The 16,524-nt window shown below is 28.1% G+C and overlaps 1 protein-coding gene across 1 annotated transcript in view; it reads right to left on the bottom strand.

Moving 5' to 3' along the window:
• Positions 1-10,449: 10,449 nt before the first annotated feature.
• Positions 10,450-16,524, bottom strand: part of LOC107440079 (cholecystokinin receptor) — a 296,121-nt gene continuing 290,046 nt past the window's right edge. The window contains exon 5 of the mRNA XM_071187349.2: positions 10,450-10,954. Coding sequence (XP_071043450.1) covers positions 10,926-10,954 — 29 coding nt within the window. The 3' untranslated portion in view covers positions 10,450-10,925. The remainder of the gene's footprint in view (positions 10,955-16,524) is intronic.

Consider the following 16,524-nt stretch of genomic DNA (forward strand, 5'->3'; position numbering starts at 1 on the left):
ATAGAAAAGAAACAAAGTTAGTACTTGCAAAGGTGAAAGTTGACTATTTTTGTTGCATATTTTCGAGAAATTAGAATGCTAGTAAATAATGATAAAAATTATTCTGACAAAAGAAAACAGCAAATGAAAAATTTCAAGATTACGTAAAAAAAGTTTTTTTTAAAATTCTTTTTAAAGTAATTTTATATTTATTATATATTGGTTTGAAAAAGTTAGTGTGTCTCATCGTGGTCCGTTGAATATTGAATAATGAATAGTTATTAGAATAAGTTTTCGGTTAAAAATAGAAAAAAATTAGAATGTTTTTTGGATTTATATATTTAAAAAAAATTTTTTTTTTTTTTAAGAATGCGGCAAGTTTAGAATGCTTCGCCATTAGGGGAACAAACTAATTATTTTAAGGAGTCAGTTAAAAAAAATTAAAAATAGAATTTTTCATTTTTAATATTTTATTATATGCGTAGATGGGAGAAAACTAATTATTTTTGTGTGAATTAAATGCACTCAAGAGTACTTTGTATGCAAAGTGGCATAAAAATATTGCAAATTTATTGAGATATTAATGAATGCAATATTTTAATTGCACCTTGTAAAAGTCTCTTCTATAACAAATCGTTTTAATTTTTTTTTTAATTTTATGTTTTTTTGGTCACCAGTAATGCTTGGAAGAAATGTGTTTTGAAATGAATTCAATATTTATAACTTAAAATGCTGACGACCAATGTGGAGATGATCTCTTCAAGTTATTATGCTAGTGATGTAAGTTCAGTAAGGCGTTAGTTTTCAATGACTCAAATTGCTCAAGCATATTTTACACTACTGACTGCTACGCTTTCGTAATATATATATATATATATATATATATATATATATTTATTTAGTTATTTATTTTTATTTTTTTAAATTTTTTTTTTAATTTTGTTTTTTTTTTAGTCAGCAAATATAACAAAAAGAAACCAGCTCGTGATGAATTTATTTAAAAAAAAAAGCAATTATTGATTTACTAAATGTCTGAATGTTCCACCGAATTTGGCGAAAGGTAAATACCATGTAATGAATTTATTATTTTTTTAAAAAGAAAAAAAAAGTTTTTTGATATGATGCGTGCATAAATCTTCCAGTTATTATAGCGAAAGGCAACTATCATATAATTAATTTTTTTTCTTTTCAAAAAGCATTTATTGATATAATAAATGTCCGAATCTTCCTGCAAATATGGCGAAAAGAAATACCATGTAATTAATTTATTTAAAAAAATATTTTATTGATATGATAATTTCCTGAACCTTCCTCCAAATATCATGAAAATAAAATTTGTTTCGGTCCCTATACTTTTTTACTGCGTTAAGGTTTGGAAAATTGGTCCTAGTACTACAGCACTGTAGTGTCTAATATGTAAATATTATTCTCCCGTTAATTTTATAGTACCTAATAAGATACTAAGAAAATGTAAGAGAAGGAAAAATGACTGAGCTGCAGTGCAAAACATCTTTATTACAAACACGAAGGTGCATTAAAAGAAAAACATAGACAATTTAATAAATGGAAAAGTATAATGAGAAGGAAAAATGTACACACAAAGGGTGTCCTAAACACTGGACTCACAGTTTTCAAGAATTTAAACTAAGAAAACGGTTCAAAATTAAAAAAAAAGAGGATTTTCTGACGCGTAACGTTGTTAAATCCTTTTTTTTTAATAAATTTTTTAAATCATTTTTTCAGTTACAGTTACGTTTTGATGTATAAAAATTTCAATCTCTGAGTATGAGTTGTGATTGGGGGGAATTTCGAAAATATTGTATAGTGATTTTTACACATTAATGAAATTTTGATATTTAAAGATCTTAAATTTCCTTATCTGATTTAAAGAATGGTTACTCTAAGCTCCATCTTCTGAAAATTTCTTGAAATTAAAGTAAATTTTTTGTAAAGATTTTCTAGGCTCTGTCGCATGAATTCTGCTGCAATTTTTATTTTATTTTAAGGTTGACCATTTTTCTGTTATAAATTTTTAAAAACCTTTTGTCTAATTTAGGACACCCTATGGACAATGGTATACAAAACGGACAGACATTTCATTGATAATTGGAAATATTTCAGTGCATGTAAAAAATTATCGTAACTTATGTTAATACACTTTAGGAAATCGTCAAGTGCAAAATCACAAATCTTTAAAATTATGTTGTTTAATTCTGCATTATTTCAAAAAAAGAAAGAAAATGTTTGTAAAATCTTTTAATATGAAATTCTAACAAAGGAACCTCATCTAATTGCCAGGGTTTTTTAAATCAGCTAGAAAAGAATGTTTACGAACTTCCGTTTTTGAAACTTCTTTTATGAGTATTTTTTTTTAAAATAATAAACTTATGAATCCCAATTAATTCGTACTGTAGTCTTGTGTGTGTGTACATTTGTATAAATCACTTGGCACATTTAATTAAATTAGTCTTTTTTGAAAAGACTTGAAAATGCTAACAGATTTACAAAGTTGCCACGTGTGCTATAAAACTATAACAGTGATAATAAATTGACGCTGTAAGAATTTAGATTTTTAAGGTTCGTAGAGTTTTAAAAATTAAGTTAAGAAATTTGAATACGAAATCGTCGTCTGGAAATTTACATCTGTAATATACCTAGCTACCACAACCCCGAAGTTCGGGAATTTGCCCCCGTATTGATTATTCTTAGAGTTTAAATAAGTAAGGAAAAGTAAGAGCCTAATTCCCTGTTTAGTTGTTAAATTTGGATGGAAAACTGAAAAGGCGTATTTTTTCCTGAGTCCATTTTTGTAAATACCCATTTCGAGCTGTGACCACTTTCGTAAACACACGTTTCGAACTGTGTCCATTTTCGTAAATACGTATTTCGAGATGTGTTGTTGAGATTCAAAAATTCACCGACGAAATGTTACTCACCAGTTTGATTTATCAAGAGATTTTGTGGTTATAGGAAGTAATTTTACGTTTGTTGATTCCTTTAATATATATTTTTAGAATCTTTGAGAGAAATAGTCTTAAAAATAAATATAGAAGAGGTACCGTCATGTGGGGCTACTTTGTGTGGGATTTCGCAGTTTTTGAACTTTGACATGTAAAAAAACTATGTTAATTCAAACTTTAGTAAATTTTTTTTTTAAACAAACTAATACAACTTTATTGGGAACAAAAACAAACACATAAATACAAAGAATATATATTCGTCGTCAAGAGGAAAATCTTTTCCAGGCGACAAAGAAAAGTAATACAATAAATTTAAATTAGAAATTTAAAAAAAAGGAAAAAAAAAGGGGGGGGGGATATTACAGTCATAAATTATTTTGCTCATCATAAGACATCATATATTGTTGAACACTGTAATAATAGAAAAAAAATACATGAAACTATATAAAAAAAAATAACAAAGGTAATATAGGAAACTCATTTGGATTGGCACAAGACTGGTATGAAAAATCAAATGCTTCCTTTGAAGTGAAAAATAGAGATCTATATCGTCAATGTTCATCATAAATTGAAATAAAGCACGCTTAAAAGAAGAATATATTTGGATGTTTTGCAACTGGAATGGTAATTTATTATATAATTTAGGTGCTTAGTAAAAAAAACTGTTTTCGTGAAATTTCTTTTATAAAGTGGGGAATCTCATATATTTCAGTTGGTCTCCTTTCAGACACAATAGTTTTTAATTTGCATATTAATTTAATGTTGTGTAAATAAAGTAAAATACGAAAAAATAATTTACGGCGAAATGGTAATAGGTTAATTCTTGTATATATATTGGTAGTAGTTATACTTGAATTATTTATATTTAGAGAATCTTGAAGCATTTATTCTGAACTGAGATTAAAGGAAATAAATTAGTTTTATATTCGCCGCCATATATTATTGCGCCATAATTAATTAAAGAATAAAACCAGGAGTAGTAGAGTGCTTTTACAAAATTAAAATGAATTTTATTCTTTATTGTTAATATGTGTTTTCCATTTCAAATTGGAATCGATATATAGTCCTAAATATTTTATATTATTTACAGATTGTAGAATATAGCATTGACAATTTTCATTAGTACTTTTACAGGAGAGAATTTATCGATATTATATTCATAACTGGACTCAGACGAGTGAATTTGATCAATATTGGCTTATTTGTATGTAATATTTACAAATAATGAGTCAAAACATACCTTGCACAAAGTAGCCACCAAGTGGGGCTACTTTGTGCAGCAATAGGAATTCAGTTTAATAATCATGTTTTTAGTAAAATATTGATATAAAATTGTTAAAAAAGTTAATTGTTGACATTTTTAATAACAAAAACATCAAGATATGTAAAGATAATAGTTCGAAAATAATTTTCAGCGTTAAAAAAACATTTTTTCTTAAAAAGAATGTTTATTTCAAAACATTTGAATTTAAACAAAAGGAAACCATATATATTTTTGAACATTGAAATAGATGAAATTTCAAAAATAATAATTATTACATATTCATTAACATTTATAATATTGATAAATTTGAACATAACATGCTTGAATGAACATGACAGAACTTGCTCTTCAGTTTCTGTCAAAATCACCTGATGTCATATAAAATATATTTTTATGTGTTAAATCGTTTGATTAATTCATTAGAAAAATATTTGTAGAAGAAAAATAATTGTTTACCAGCACGTTTCACGCGTTTCCTGTGAATTTTATTAGAGATAGTATTTCTGTGGAATTTGTACTTCCGAGAAGCTTCTGCAATCGACATACCACCAGCAACTGCTTGCAAACATTGTTGCAGCTTTTCTAAAGTGTAATCACGGTAGTTTCTCGTTCCAGTTATTTTTTTATAACGTCTGACCATTTTTCTGTCGAAAAAAAAAAACGAATGAAACTTTGCACAAAGTAGCCCCACGGTGCATTTTTTTTCACTTTCCGTTTATTTGTTGTTAATTTTTAAAATCTTTTAACGCTAACATGATATAATTGTTTATTAATATATAAATAAAAAAATTTGCACTTACGACAATTGTTTTATCAACGTCTTTGCATTTCGCAGCTAAAGTTTTTACGCGCACTTTTCGACGTTCGACGGTCTCGGGAAGTTGTTGACATTGGATAAACAAAACACACTCTGAGATTGTTTTAAAATTCGAAAAAATGCTTGTAGTAATAGAGGAGACTTCTATCCTCAAATTCCACACATTTTTAACGTGAATAAAGGATAATACTGAATAGCAGCACTTGAAAAGTGCCAAATTCGAATTTGCACAAAGTAGCCCCACATGACGGTAGTATTTAAGTGAAGAAGAAAGCACCATCGAAATCTGTCGAATTACTACTAAGAAAGGTGGCATGAAAAACATGAAAACTAGTTTGATTGTCAAATGAAACATGTCGGTGATTCTAATAATTGCTTACTAATTATTCCATGTTTCCTCGGGCAATCAAACAGGTTTGATATTTTTAACCTCATCTTCCTCAGCAGTGATTTCTTAGATTTTGAAAGCGTTTTTGTTTTTTCTTCGCCTTAAGGTTCTGACTAATGCGGGTACTTTTTTAAATTTAATTTATAAAAAGGGTTCTAAAAATATACATTGAGGTAGATTAGTACAGAATAAGTTGTAAATTGACGAATAAGCATATTTTTTCTCTAAATTGAGTATTTAGTGAAGTTATTAAGGTTTTTTTAATGTTTTATATTGTGCTGTTTTCTGCTCCATTTTAATGAGTTTGTTTCTTTAAAATTATTAATAATCATTTTCCACATTTAAAAAAGAGTTTGAAAAAAATGATTTTACAACTAGGACTACAAGATATGGTAGCTGCAATTTTTACTTCTATCTTTAAGACAGCTAATAATCTGTCGTAATTGTTGAGTGAGGCTCCCATACAAGATAAAATAGAGATTATTGTAACAAATTCCTATTAGTATCGAATCTTAGAGATGTACACATAGATTATGATAAATACAATACATTTAAAATGCACATCATTGAGCACTTCATTTTAAAAGTTTCTAATAAAATATGAACCACGATCTTTACGTCCACTTTGATTAATCAGAACAGACTTATATATTTTACATATATTGAAAAAAAGTGATTGAAAACATATTTATTCAAACACACTCGTATTTTGTTAAAATGTCTCATGAAAAAATAACAATCATTAGAGGAAATTATATATATTTTTAGAGTTAAGGAAATTTAATTTTCCAGAGGAATATTTTATTTTCAATAATTTTTCTATTAATTTCAATGCAATAATTGTTTTAATAATTGTGGTATTAAAAATTATTCAATGATTATTTTTTGATTAAAAAAAGTAAACTAATTTCGAAAAATTAAAAAAAATATTAAAAACTAATTTTTTATAATTGATGATTTAATTTTATGTATGGCCTAGTGCGCTTTTTACGGAAATTTATTAGATATCTGAGATTCCTTCAGGAATTCCTTTGTTTTATCCTTTGACGCAGATTGGACACCGGCGTCCCTTTTATAATTTTTTCTGAAAATCTAACTACAGGCAAAAATATATTTTGGTATTTTTTAATTATAAAAAACAGTCTAATAGTTACTGAAAAAATCTGTTAGATTATCGGAATTATATTTGTAATAAAGTATAAACTCCAAAAAAAAAGTAGTCTGAAAAATTTTGTTTTTACTTCATATTCAAAAATGTATCAATAATTTTGTAAACTAACGAATTTTCAATGATGAATAACTGTTTCTCTTATATCTAAATAACTGCAAATAATTGCAAATTTGCAAAATTATTGTGTGAAAGTGTTCCGAAGATTTTGAATTTAAAGCGGACACCAGTGTTTCATGCTCATAGCCAGAAATGATTAAAGTGCTAATTATAATTTGACTTAAATGAATATAAAATAAAGAAAAAGTATGAAGTTAAAATTGTGCGTCAAAGGGTGTAGATGATGGGTAAAGTATGTCTATGAAGCAGAATCGGTGAAATTAATGTATTTATATACATAGATCAAAATAACTACTTCATGTAAACAATTTATTTTTTCACCAGCAAATGTTTACAAATAATATATCGCTTTAATGAAAAATTTTTCTTGTGTCATTTATGACAATCACGGAAAAGTGAAAGATCATGCTTCAAGATTTTAGAAATTGTGTCGTTTTTAACCATATAAATTTGCATCTACCAAAATAAGCGTAGGAAGTTAAAAGCGGATTTCCTTTTTCAACAGCACTATAGTTAAAGAAACATTCTGACACAAATATTTCACTCCTTTGGAATGATTTCAAAATTGCTGATATTGAAAATAGAAAATAGCTATTAACTTCTAGCGCTCATTTTGGCCGATCCAAACTTTGCATAGGTGACACCATTTCTAGAAGTTCCAAGCATGATGATTTTTCAAATAAATCACGCCAACTCAGCTGTGAATGATGAGTTTATGCTTAACCTCATCATTCTCAATCACATAGAATGTTATGATTGCAACAAATATAGCATTGCAGTAATATAGAATAACTCCAAAACTGCTGGTTTTAAAAATAGAAAGAAGTTATTAACCTTCAGCTCTCATTTTGGTTGATCCAAACTTTGCATTGGTAAAAATGACATCATTTCTAAAAGCTTCAAGCATGATTTTTCAAATGAATCACGCTTAGCTGAGTTTAAGCTTATGAGTTCACGCTTAACGAGTTTAAGTTAATAATTTTTTTAAAAGAGTGTCGATAAAGTGGTCGATGTTTTATAATCTATACAGCTTTCTTTCTGTTTCATATTAAAATATGAAACAGAAATTAATAATCGCTTTTGAAATATCAAGCAGAAATAAATATTATAGCCGCAATAGTAAGTTTGCTTTTGTTTCACAATTCAACATTGCGAAGTTAAAATATCAATTCACGTTGAAGTATTTTTCCTTTCGTTTTTACGTCCATTTTTAGGGGTAGGCTGATTTTTAAGCGGCCCCTTAATCTCAAACATTTTGTGAGATTGGTCCCGGTTTGTACATTCAAATCTTTTCAACTCAGAATATTATGCAGATGTATTGGGCTAAATGCAAATTACAGATGCTTATCTGTTGGTTGCCGTAGTTGGCTTGTAGATTAGAAAAGCAATATAATTCTTCTTATTAAAAAAAAAATCAATACTTTAAAAATGCTAGTGTGTGAAGTTTTTAAATTCTTTTTTTAAAATAAACTATACTTCAGACTTAAAAAAAAGCGCTTTCCTGTAGGCTATTTGTAATTAATTGAAAGTTATTCAAAAATGTAAGAGTGCATTGATTTTTAATTGTTCATGTACAAGTTCCAAGGCATTTCCCTTTTGATTCAATTTGGCCATTGCCAAATCCTTTTCAAAATAGTATATAATATGGAAAATATACTCCAAAAAGAAAATAGTTAAATTTCAAATAATATTAAATAAACTTGTATGTAAGGTTAGGAAAGTGGACTTATCTCATAGCGAATATATTTTATAATTTCAAATTAATTGTAAATATAATTTTACATATGTGTGTTTGCATATAATGCTTTATTTATCATTTCAAGAACTTTTTCTGAATTTTTTTTCAAATAAAAAAAAAACTTCTTTAAATTTTTAAAATTAGAATGTTGAAATTTTTTTTACTAATTATGCAGGACAGTGCGGAAACACTTAATTCATCAACATCTATGCGTGAAACGTTGAAGTTAAGAGAAGTAAAAATAAATACATTTTTAGGAGTTGGGGATTGCAAATAAGATTAAAAAAAAGATCTGGAGATAAAATAAGAGAAAAAAAAGGTCTTTAATCTCTAGGTAATCATTTCCCTCATCGATAAGAGTAGTAAAGAAGAGATTAAAGTAATCAAGAACTTGTTTATTTGCTCATTGGGACTAAAGTGTGTCTTAACTGCTTATGAACTTCATTCTTAAGGAAAGGGGTATTAGATAATTTTGCTCAATGGGCAGGGGCTCTTTGATAGTCGAGCCATTTTTCAAAACTTGAAATTTTTCGCGAGCCGCAATTAAATACGTATTTAAAATGTATGCAAAAAAGGTATTAAATTTTTTTTACATAAATTATATTTATTGAAAATATATAAGTAAAAATACAAAATATGAGTATTGAATTTAAATATTAAACACATTTATTTTACTTCTCTTGATAATTCTTTAAAATTTAGTGAATAATTGGTGACAGCACTTCTCAGTAATTCTTTGAGATGGTGGTTAGTTAATACTGATCGGTGTTTGGATTTCACGAATTTTAAGAAGAATAAAATGATTCACATAAGTACGTTGTCCCGAATATTGGAAAAAATTCGACAAGCAGCCTTTTTTAATTCAGAATACTTCGATTCTGGTACAAATTTCCAAAATTCAGTAATCGACGTCGATTTATATTTTAATAGTAGAGCTTGATCTTCTTGCATCTCTATTAATTCTAATTCTCCCGATGCTTTTTGTCTCATAATTATATTGGAAAGAGAAAACTCACATTGAATTCAACAACGTTGTACTTAGTCTTTCACATTTGTTCTCAGTAATTTAAAAGACAATTTGAAACATATACGGAACGATAATAATTCTTTAAAATGTAATAGCACGAAAATGAAAAGGGAACTCGGGTACATTTATCGAGAGCCACAAATAATCCTGCAAAGAGCCGCATGTGGCTCACGAGCAGCAGGTTGGCCAACCCAGGTCTAGAGCTTAAAAACATTTTGGGCATTTTATAGTTTTCATAGTTTTTTGGCTATATTTTTGATAAGGATCCTAAATATATATATTGAGGGGGGTGATTACGGTTACCCCTTTTTTGTTACATAGTGTTAAAATTTAATAAACTTATCAGGTTATCGTTTTTTTTCCTTCATGTTCTGACTAGTGTTTTTTTGTTTAAAGTCTAGGGAAAGGAATTATGTATAGTGCGGTCAACAAATGATGCTAGGCTTGGAGAAGAGGGTTAAGATTTGTGAAATTGCGACAGTTTGTAAAAAGGGGGAGGGAGGGGGATAAGATGAAATGTGATAACACACATTTTGATTAGAAATAAACATTTAAAACCAGATAATTAAACATTTATTATCATAGTTTTTTCATCTTTTTAATGAAAAAAGTTCACATTATTATTGTAATGTTTAGAAATGATTTTAAAACTCATAGTTAATATGAAACATGATCTAGAATGTAATTGCAGTGTTTTGTTTCTGTATAGCAAGTATATTATTATATGATGTTGCAGTGTTTTGTTCAGCAAGTATATTATTATATGATGTGTGACAAGGGGGAGAAGAAGGGATGTGGTCAGCACTGACACTTAGTGACAAGCAGGAGAAGAAATGAAGTGTTGTATAACATTATTTATGGGTGGTTCTTAGCATGCACATAAAAGTGTTTTCAATTATTTTTATCCCCAAAAACACAATTAATGAAACAGTAATTTATCCAGTTACACCACTGAAGGTAACTAATAGAAAGCGTCGCCATAAAATTGTTTTTTTTCTTCTTTTTTCCAATAACAAGTTCTTTACCTTTTGAATTCTCTTATGTAGTAGTCTAATATTTCAACAGCACAACGATCTTCATCGTGAGCTCATTCGATCAGTTGTTTCTGAAAAATCATGACATCGTTTCTTTCCCTTCCAAATAGCAAGTTTTTCCTCCTTTCGAAATGTTGTTCAGTAGTCCAATATTTCAACAGAAAGCTGACTTTCAGAGAGAGCTAATTCTATCAGCTGTTTCTGAAAAGATCACAGAATTGTTTTTTCTACCAAAAGCAAGTTTTTTTTCCTTTCGAAATCTGTTGTTTAGTAGTTCAATATTTCAACACAAAGATGATCTTTATCAAGAGCTCATTCGATAAGCTGTTTCAGAAAAGATAATAAAATTGTGTTTTCTTCCATTAGCAAGTTTTTTTCCCTTTCGAAATCTGTTGTTTAGTAGTCCAATATTTCAACAGAAAGACGATCTTTAGCAGGAGCTAATTCGATCAGCTGTTTCTGAAAAAAGAGTAGATATTATGTCAAGAACGTTATAAAAATTATCATACAATAAAAGTTTATAGTTATGTAACATCCACACTAGAAAAAAATTTTTGATTCGAAAAGGCAGATTTTTAATTTTTAATGATTGTGAACTTTAAACCATTTATAAAGAGTGCATTTTAGGATTGGCTATATGCTATAGCAAGGGGTTAGGTATGACCATATAGCATAATTGTGGTTGAATTTTATTGATACAGCACTAATAGATCTCAGAATTTTTTTAGGAAGGAAAAAAGCCGAAAGAAAAAGTCTTATGATGTCAAATTGCATGATAATCGGAATGGGAAATTGATCGAATAGAAATGTCTCAACATTGCTTATGAGGACGCCATACCACGAGAGAAACTTTTTGTCGCAAATTCTCTTTCACCTCCATTATTAATTTAAAATCTAAAAGAAAGAAAACATGAGTTTAGGTAAATCTAGAGTAAGTTTCAATTGCTGAAAAAAACATTCAAATATCAAAATGTAAACAACTTATTTGTAGAGAATTTATCCATTGTGTAATCTTAAGTTATCGTCTTATAATTTATTTTTATTTTGATATTTTAAAAATTTGTTGTCAGTAATTGTATTTTATGGCTACGTTTGTCTGAACACATTTTTTCTATAGTTTAAATTTTAAGTTAGTCATGGAGGTGAAAGAGAATTTGCGATGAAAATTTTTTCCCGTGGTATGGCGTCCTCTTAACAATGAGAGTTCCTGTCCATTTTTAATAATCCTGAACTGTCAGTTATCCTGCAGTCTTATTCTTTTCTTTTTTACAATTTTATAGTCCAAATTGAACAAAAATCTAATCTTAACGATACTTTTAGGACACACTTATTATGAATCAACCACGGTTCAAATATATAAGTTTTATTGTAGGAGAATACAGAGGGGATCCGAGAGACTATTATTTGAAACATTTTTAAGTGTCAACTAACAATAAAACAGGTCGTAATGTTCTGTACATCCCGTCTGCTTCAATTGTTCTCAGTCAGATTTCAATAGAAATTTTTGTTTTTTTCCTTAATATGTATACTTTTTTTTAAATCTTGGCTGGGATTCTAAAAATATACATTTAGGGTGCTCTTACTTCTAATGTTACTTCTCTTGTTATAAAATTAATCATTCCTGCAGCCTGGAGATGCCAATATTACATATAATACATTTTTTCAAAATGTTTATTAATGTTGAAATTCCAAATTGTTTTCTGCCTACTTTGTATAATTTAACGACCAGAGAATGCATCATCCTATACATTTTAGTTCAATGAAAATGTGCCAAAAATTTTGTCTAATGTCATTCTGTTTAATAAGATTCAGAAAACAAAGAAAAGACAAGTTTTCAGTCCTTCTTAGATAAATTGAGTTAATCCTTAATGTACCTATACCTAAAGTCATATGTTCTTTAAACCCATTTATGTCTAGTGCCCTTTCAAAAGGAGGGTTCAGTTTTTCAAGAAAGAAATAAGGGATAGAAAAGGGTTTCAATATTAGGTCTTAAACAAAATAGTTCGATCTATCATAAGCTATCAATAATATTAATATCCAGTGTTCCCCATGTTAAGAGGACGCCATAGCGTGGAAGAAATTTCTCGTTGCAAATTCTCTTTCTCCTTCATTACTAATTTAAAATTAAAAAAAAAAAAGAAAAAGTAAGTTCAAGCAAACCTTGAGTAAGTCATAAAGTTTCAATTGCTGGAAAAAATACTTCAAAATATTAAAGTGCAAACAAATCATTAGAAGAGAACTTCTTAGAGTGATCCTAAGTTATCATTTCATCATTTATTTTTATTTGTATATTTTAAAATTTTCTTTTCAGTATTTGAAACTTGAGGGCTTACTCTAGGTTGGTCTGAATTCACTTTTTCTACACTTTAAATTTTAAATTAGTAATGATGGAGAAAGAAAATTTAAGAGTAAAATTTTCTTCCATAGTATGGCTTCCTCTTAAAGCCTACTGCTTTTTTAATGTTAAAACTTTAGGCAAAAGAAGTAAATATCCACTTCATATAAACAAATATGTACAACCACTTTTTTCTCCATGAAGAGGACATAATTGTGTTGAATTACCATTAAAAAAATTTTCTTTTAAAAATGCTAATCTTGAAATGTTCTCTTCTTCCAAAAATTAAATTGCAGAATCCATCTTTTTCATTGAAAAAATAATAAGTGAAAAGAATTTATTCATTTTAGATTTATAAAACATATTAACTTTAAAATAATCACAATAAATTTACCAAAATGAATAGTGCTTGAGGAAAAAAATCCTTCCACCTATAGACCAAGACACCATCTCATTTTTACATCTACCTATACCAATTGTCTAAATTCAATCTTTTCAAAATACGAATAAAAGAGTGGTATTTTAGTTCTTTCGTTTAGTTTTGAGAGCTTTTAGGCAATTTTAAACGATATTAAATAATTATTTAACAAACATAAAATAATGTGTTAAAACGTTTAGAAAAACTTTACATAATAGTCTAAACTTTAGCTCTTTTATATTTTTCGTAATATGACAGTCAATCAAGAATAAATGATGGCATTTTTTGGATAGACTAGCAGTTTTCTTCAACAAAAGAAATGTCACATGTTTTGAATCTTTTAAAGTATATTGCGGACAGAAATTTAAAAAAAAAATTGTTTGAATAACTTTTAATTCAATAGTCAGATTTTCACAAACGAAGACATAATCTTGAAGGCTCAATTGCCATACCTTAAATACGCTGAATTCTGAGTATGAAATCAGTGCACAAGCATTTTAGTAAGAAATGAAATTTTTTCCCCACACAATTATGAAACAAAATGCAAATGAAACAAAATGCAAAATAATGAAAAAATTAATTTGTAACAACTTTTTCTTACTTTTTATTGTTTCCTTTAATAATGATCAAAAACGTTTTGAGTTAATAAAAGTATAAAAGCTTTTTACACATTTTTAACAATCTAATTTTAATTCACAAAATCTAAAATCTGAAGGAAATCGGTTAAACAAACTTTTCAAAAAGGGCAACACCATTTTCAAAATATCGTCGGTGAGATTTTTTATTCTGGACACAGATCAAAAAGCGTATTTAAGAAAATGGACACATCTCAAAATGTGTGTTGGGGAAAAAGGACACTGCAAAAATGCTTTTTCAAAACACTAAGCATACTGATTATGGGGCAAAGTCCCGGATTTCTGAATCCGGGTGACTTTGTATTGTTTTCAGACATGTTTGATATTCAGAGCACCAAACGATAAAACTGTTATAAACAATCTAAATTCGTACAACGACGTTAATTTACTATAACTATTATAAATTTGTAGGACTTCTGAAAACCACGTAAAAAGAATTATGGACTTTTTTTTAATTCTTAAAAAGACAAATTTAAAAAAAAATGAAGCTGTTTAGGCAATTGGGCAGCATGACATTATGAATTTTTTTTTGATCCATCAGTTTATGTATGTATTTTTTTTAAGAACAATTTCTCTTAGAGATGTTAGAAAAACGGGATCAAATGCGATGTCCATTTTTTTAAACACGCTTTTTAAGCTTTCAATTTTTTAACCATGCATTTTGAGTTGTGTCCATTTTCTTAGTCACTCATTTAGAGCTGTGACCATTTTCTTAAACATTCATTTAGAGCTGTGATCATTTTCTTAAACAAGCATTTTGAGCTATGCCTAGAATAAAAAACTCACCGACGATACGTCTCAAAATTTTTATGTGCAGCTAATTTTTCTACCGACGTTGCTCAAATTAAAATTTTTGTCATTTTGAAGAATAATAATTGAGATAACGATTTTATATGTTACAATGAAACTTTTTTTTGATCGGAATCAAATTAAAGAATTATATAAACGGGTAAAAAAATTTCGTTAAAATGTTTACATGACTTAAAAGTTATGCTGAGAAGTTGTTAGTTTTGTTTTATTATCTCGCTGCAGTAAAAAAAAAAAAAAAAAAAAGAAAAAGAAAAAAACACTTTAAAAAAATTATTGCTTATTTAGTGTTTTTTTCTTCATGTGCTTATTAGGAAGAATGTTATGTATCATATTTTATTTATCAATTTAAAGTAAAATAAATGAAACTTCTGGAAAAATAATTAAACTCTATAGATAAATTTAAAAGTTATGTTTTGTCTAAGGGTAAAACCTTTTAATAATGAATACTTTTTACGCGATATTAAAATTTGCATTTTTAATAATTTGCATTTTTCTCCCAATTTGCGATTTTGCAAACCTTGATCTTTTTCAAATATTACCAATCTTTTACTTGGAGCCGTGGTGGCTTAGGAGATGGATCGTTCGCCTTCCAATGAGGTGAACCGGGTTTGAATCCCAGCAATAGTTAGTCGATACGACTTCCGCACCCGGCTCGCACCGACCACAGTGCTGACGCAAAATATCCTCAGTGGTTGACGGATCATGGGTTAGAGTCCCCTTGCCGTCAGACTGACCGTCGGAGGCTTTCGTGGTTTTTCTCTCCATGTAACGCAAATGCGGGTTAGTTCCATCAAGAAGTCCGCCATGAAGGTACATTTCTCCCAATATTTGATCCAGTAGTTCCCTTGTCTTCTGGATTGGGTTTAAAATCGCAAGTCTACGGATTATTATTAGTCGTAATCCCAAAATTGGGTCGGCTGTTCGACGACGGTTATAAAATAAAATCTTTCACTTGCCGTTATTCTTTAAAATACAACACTTTTTACAGTATTCTTTACCATTCTTAATAATTTGAAAGCTGAAAATACAAGTGCCAAGAATTTATCTCATAGACGCAATTCTTTTTTAAAATAAAATAATTTGACTTCTTGATTACTTTTTTCTTTCTATCTTTATTGATTTATCTACAATGTTATACTAGATGGTAGATGGCAGCACAAATCGAATTACATATAACTCTTTTCATTTGATTAAATAGATTTCAGTATGATTTGTTAATTTAAAGTATGCAAATACTTTAGAAATTAGTAGAGAACATATACCATTTCAATTAAAAAATTTATTTATTTCATGAATTTTTTTTCTAAGTTATTTTTTTTCTTCCACTTCACGCATATTGCATAAAGTAAATAAGATGATAAAATGCTAGATGGCAGCACTATAATTATCATTAAAAAAATAAAAAATACTTGATTGAATAAAAAAAATCACGCAAATCTTTTTCTTTCTTTCTTTTTTATTTTCAAAGAAACAGAACGAGGAAAAAAAAAAAACATTTAAAGCCTGTAATAACGACAGGCCTCCAAAGTTGGAATTGTTGTTATCACGAACGTGTCGATATAAGTAAATAAATATTTATTTTTAATGCAAAATATAAATGAAAAAGACTAATGTTTTTGGGTGCAATAGTTATTGATAACACTGAATGTCGATCTAAATAGTAAACTGCTAAAAAGAAAAATAAAGGGCTATGGTATATGTGTTAAACATAAGGCACATCCTTTTGTAGTATACCACATGATTACTAAGAATGGAGGATTATTTTTTCTTTTGTAAGGAGGAAGATATCTTGGCCGGTGGCTGCACACATATGTTTACTTTATAATCAGAA

Source organism: Parasteatoda tepidariorum, chromosome 11 (genome assembly GCF_982258835.1).
Source record: "Parasteatoda tepidariorum strain Cologne lab strain chromosome 11, Ptep-v5.0, whole genome shotgun sequence".
NCBI lineage: Eukaryota > Metazoa > Arthropoda > Arachnida > Araneae > Theridiidae > Parasteatoda > Parasteatoda tepidariorum.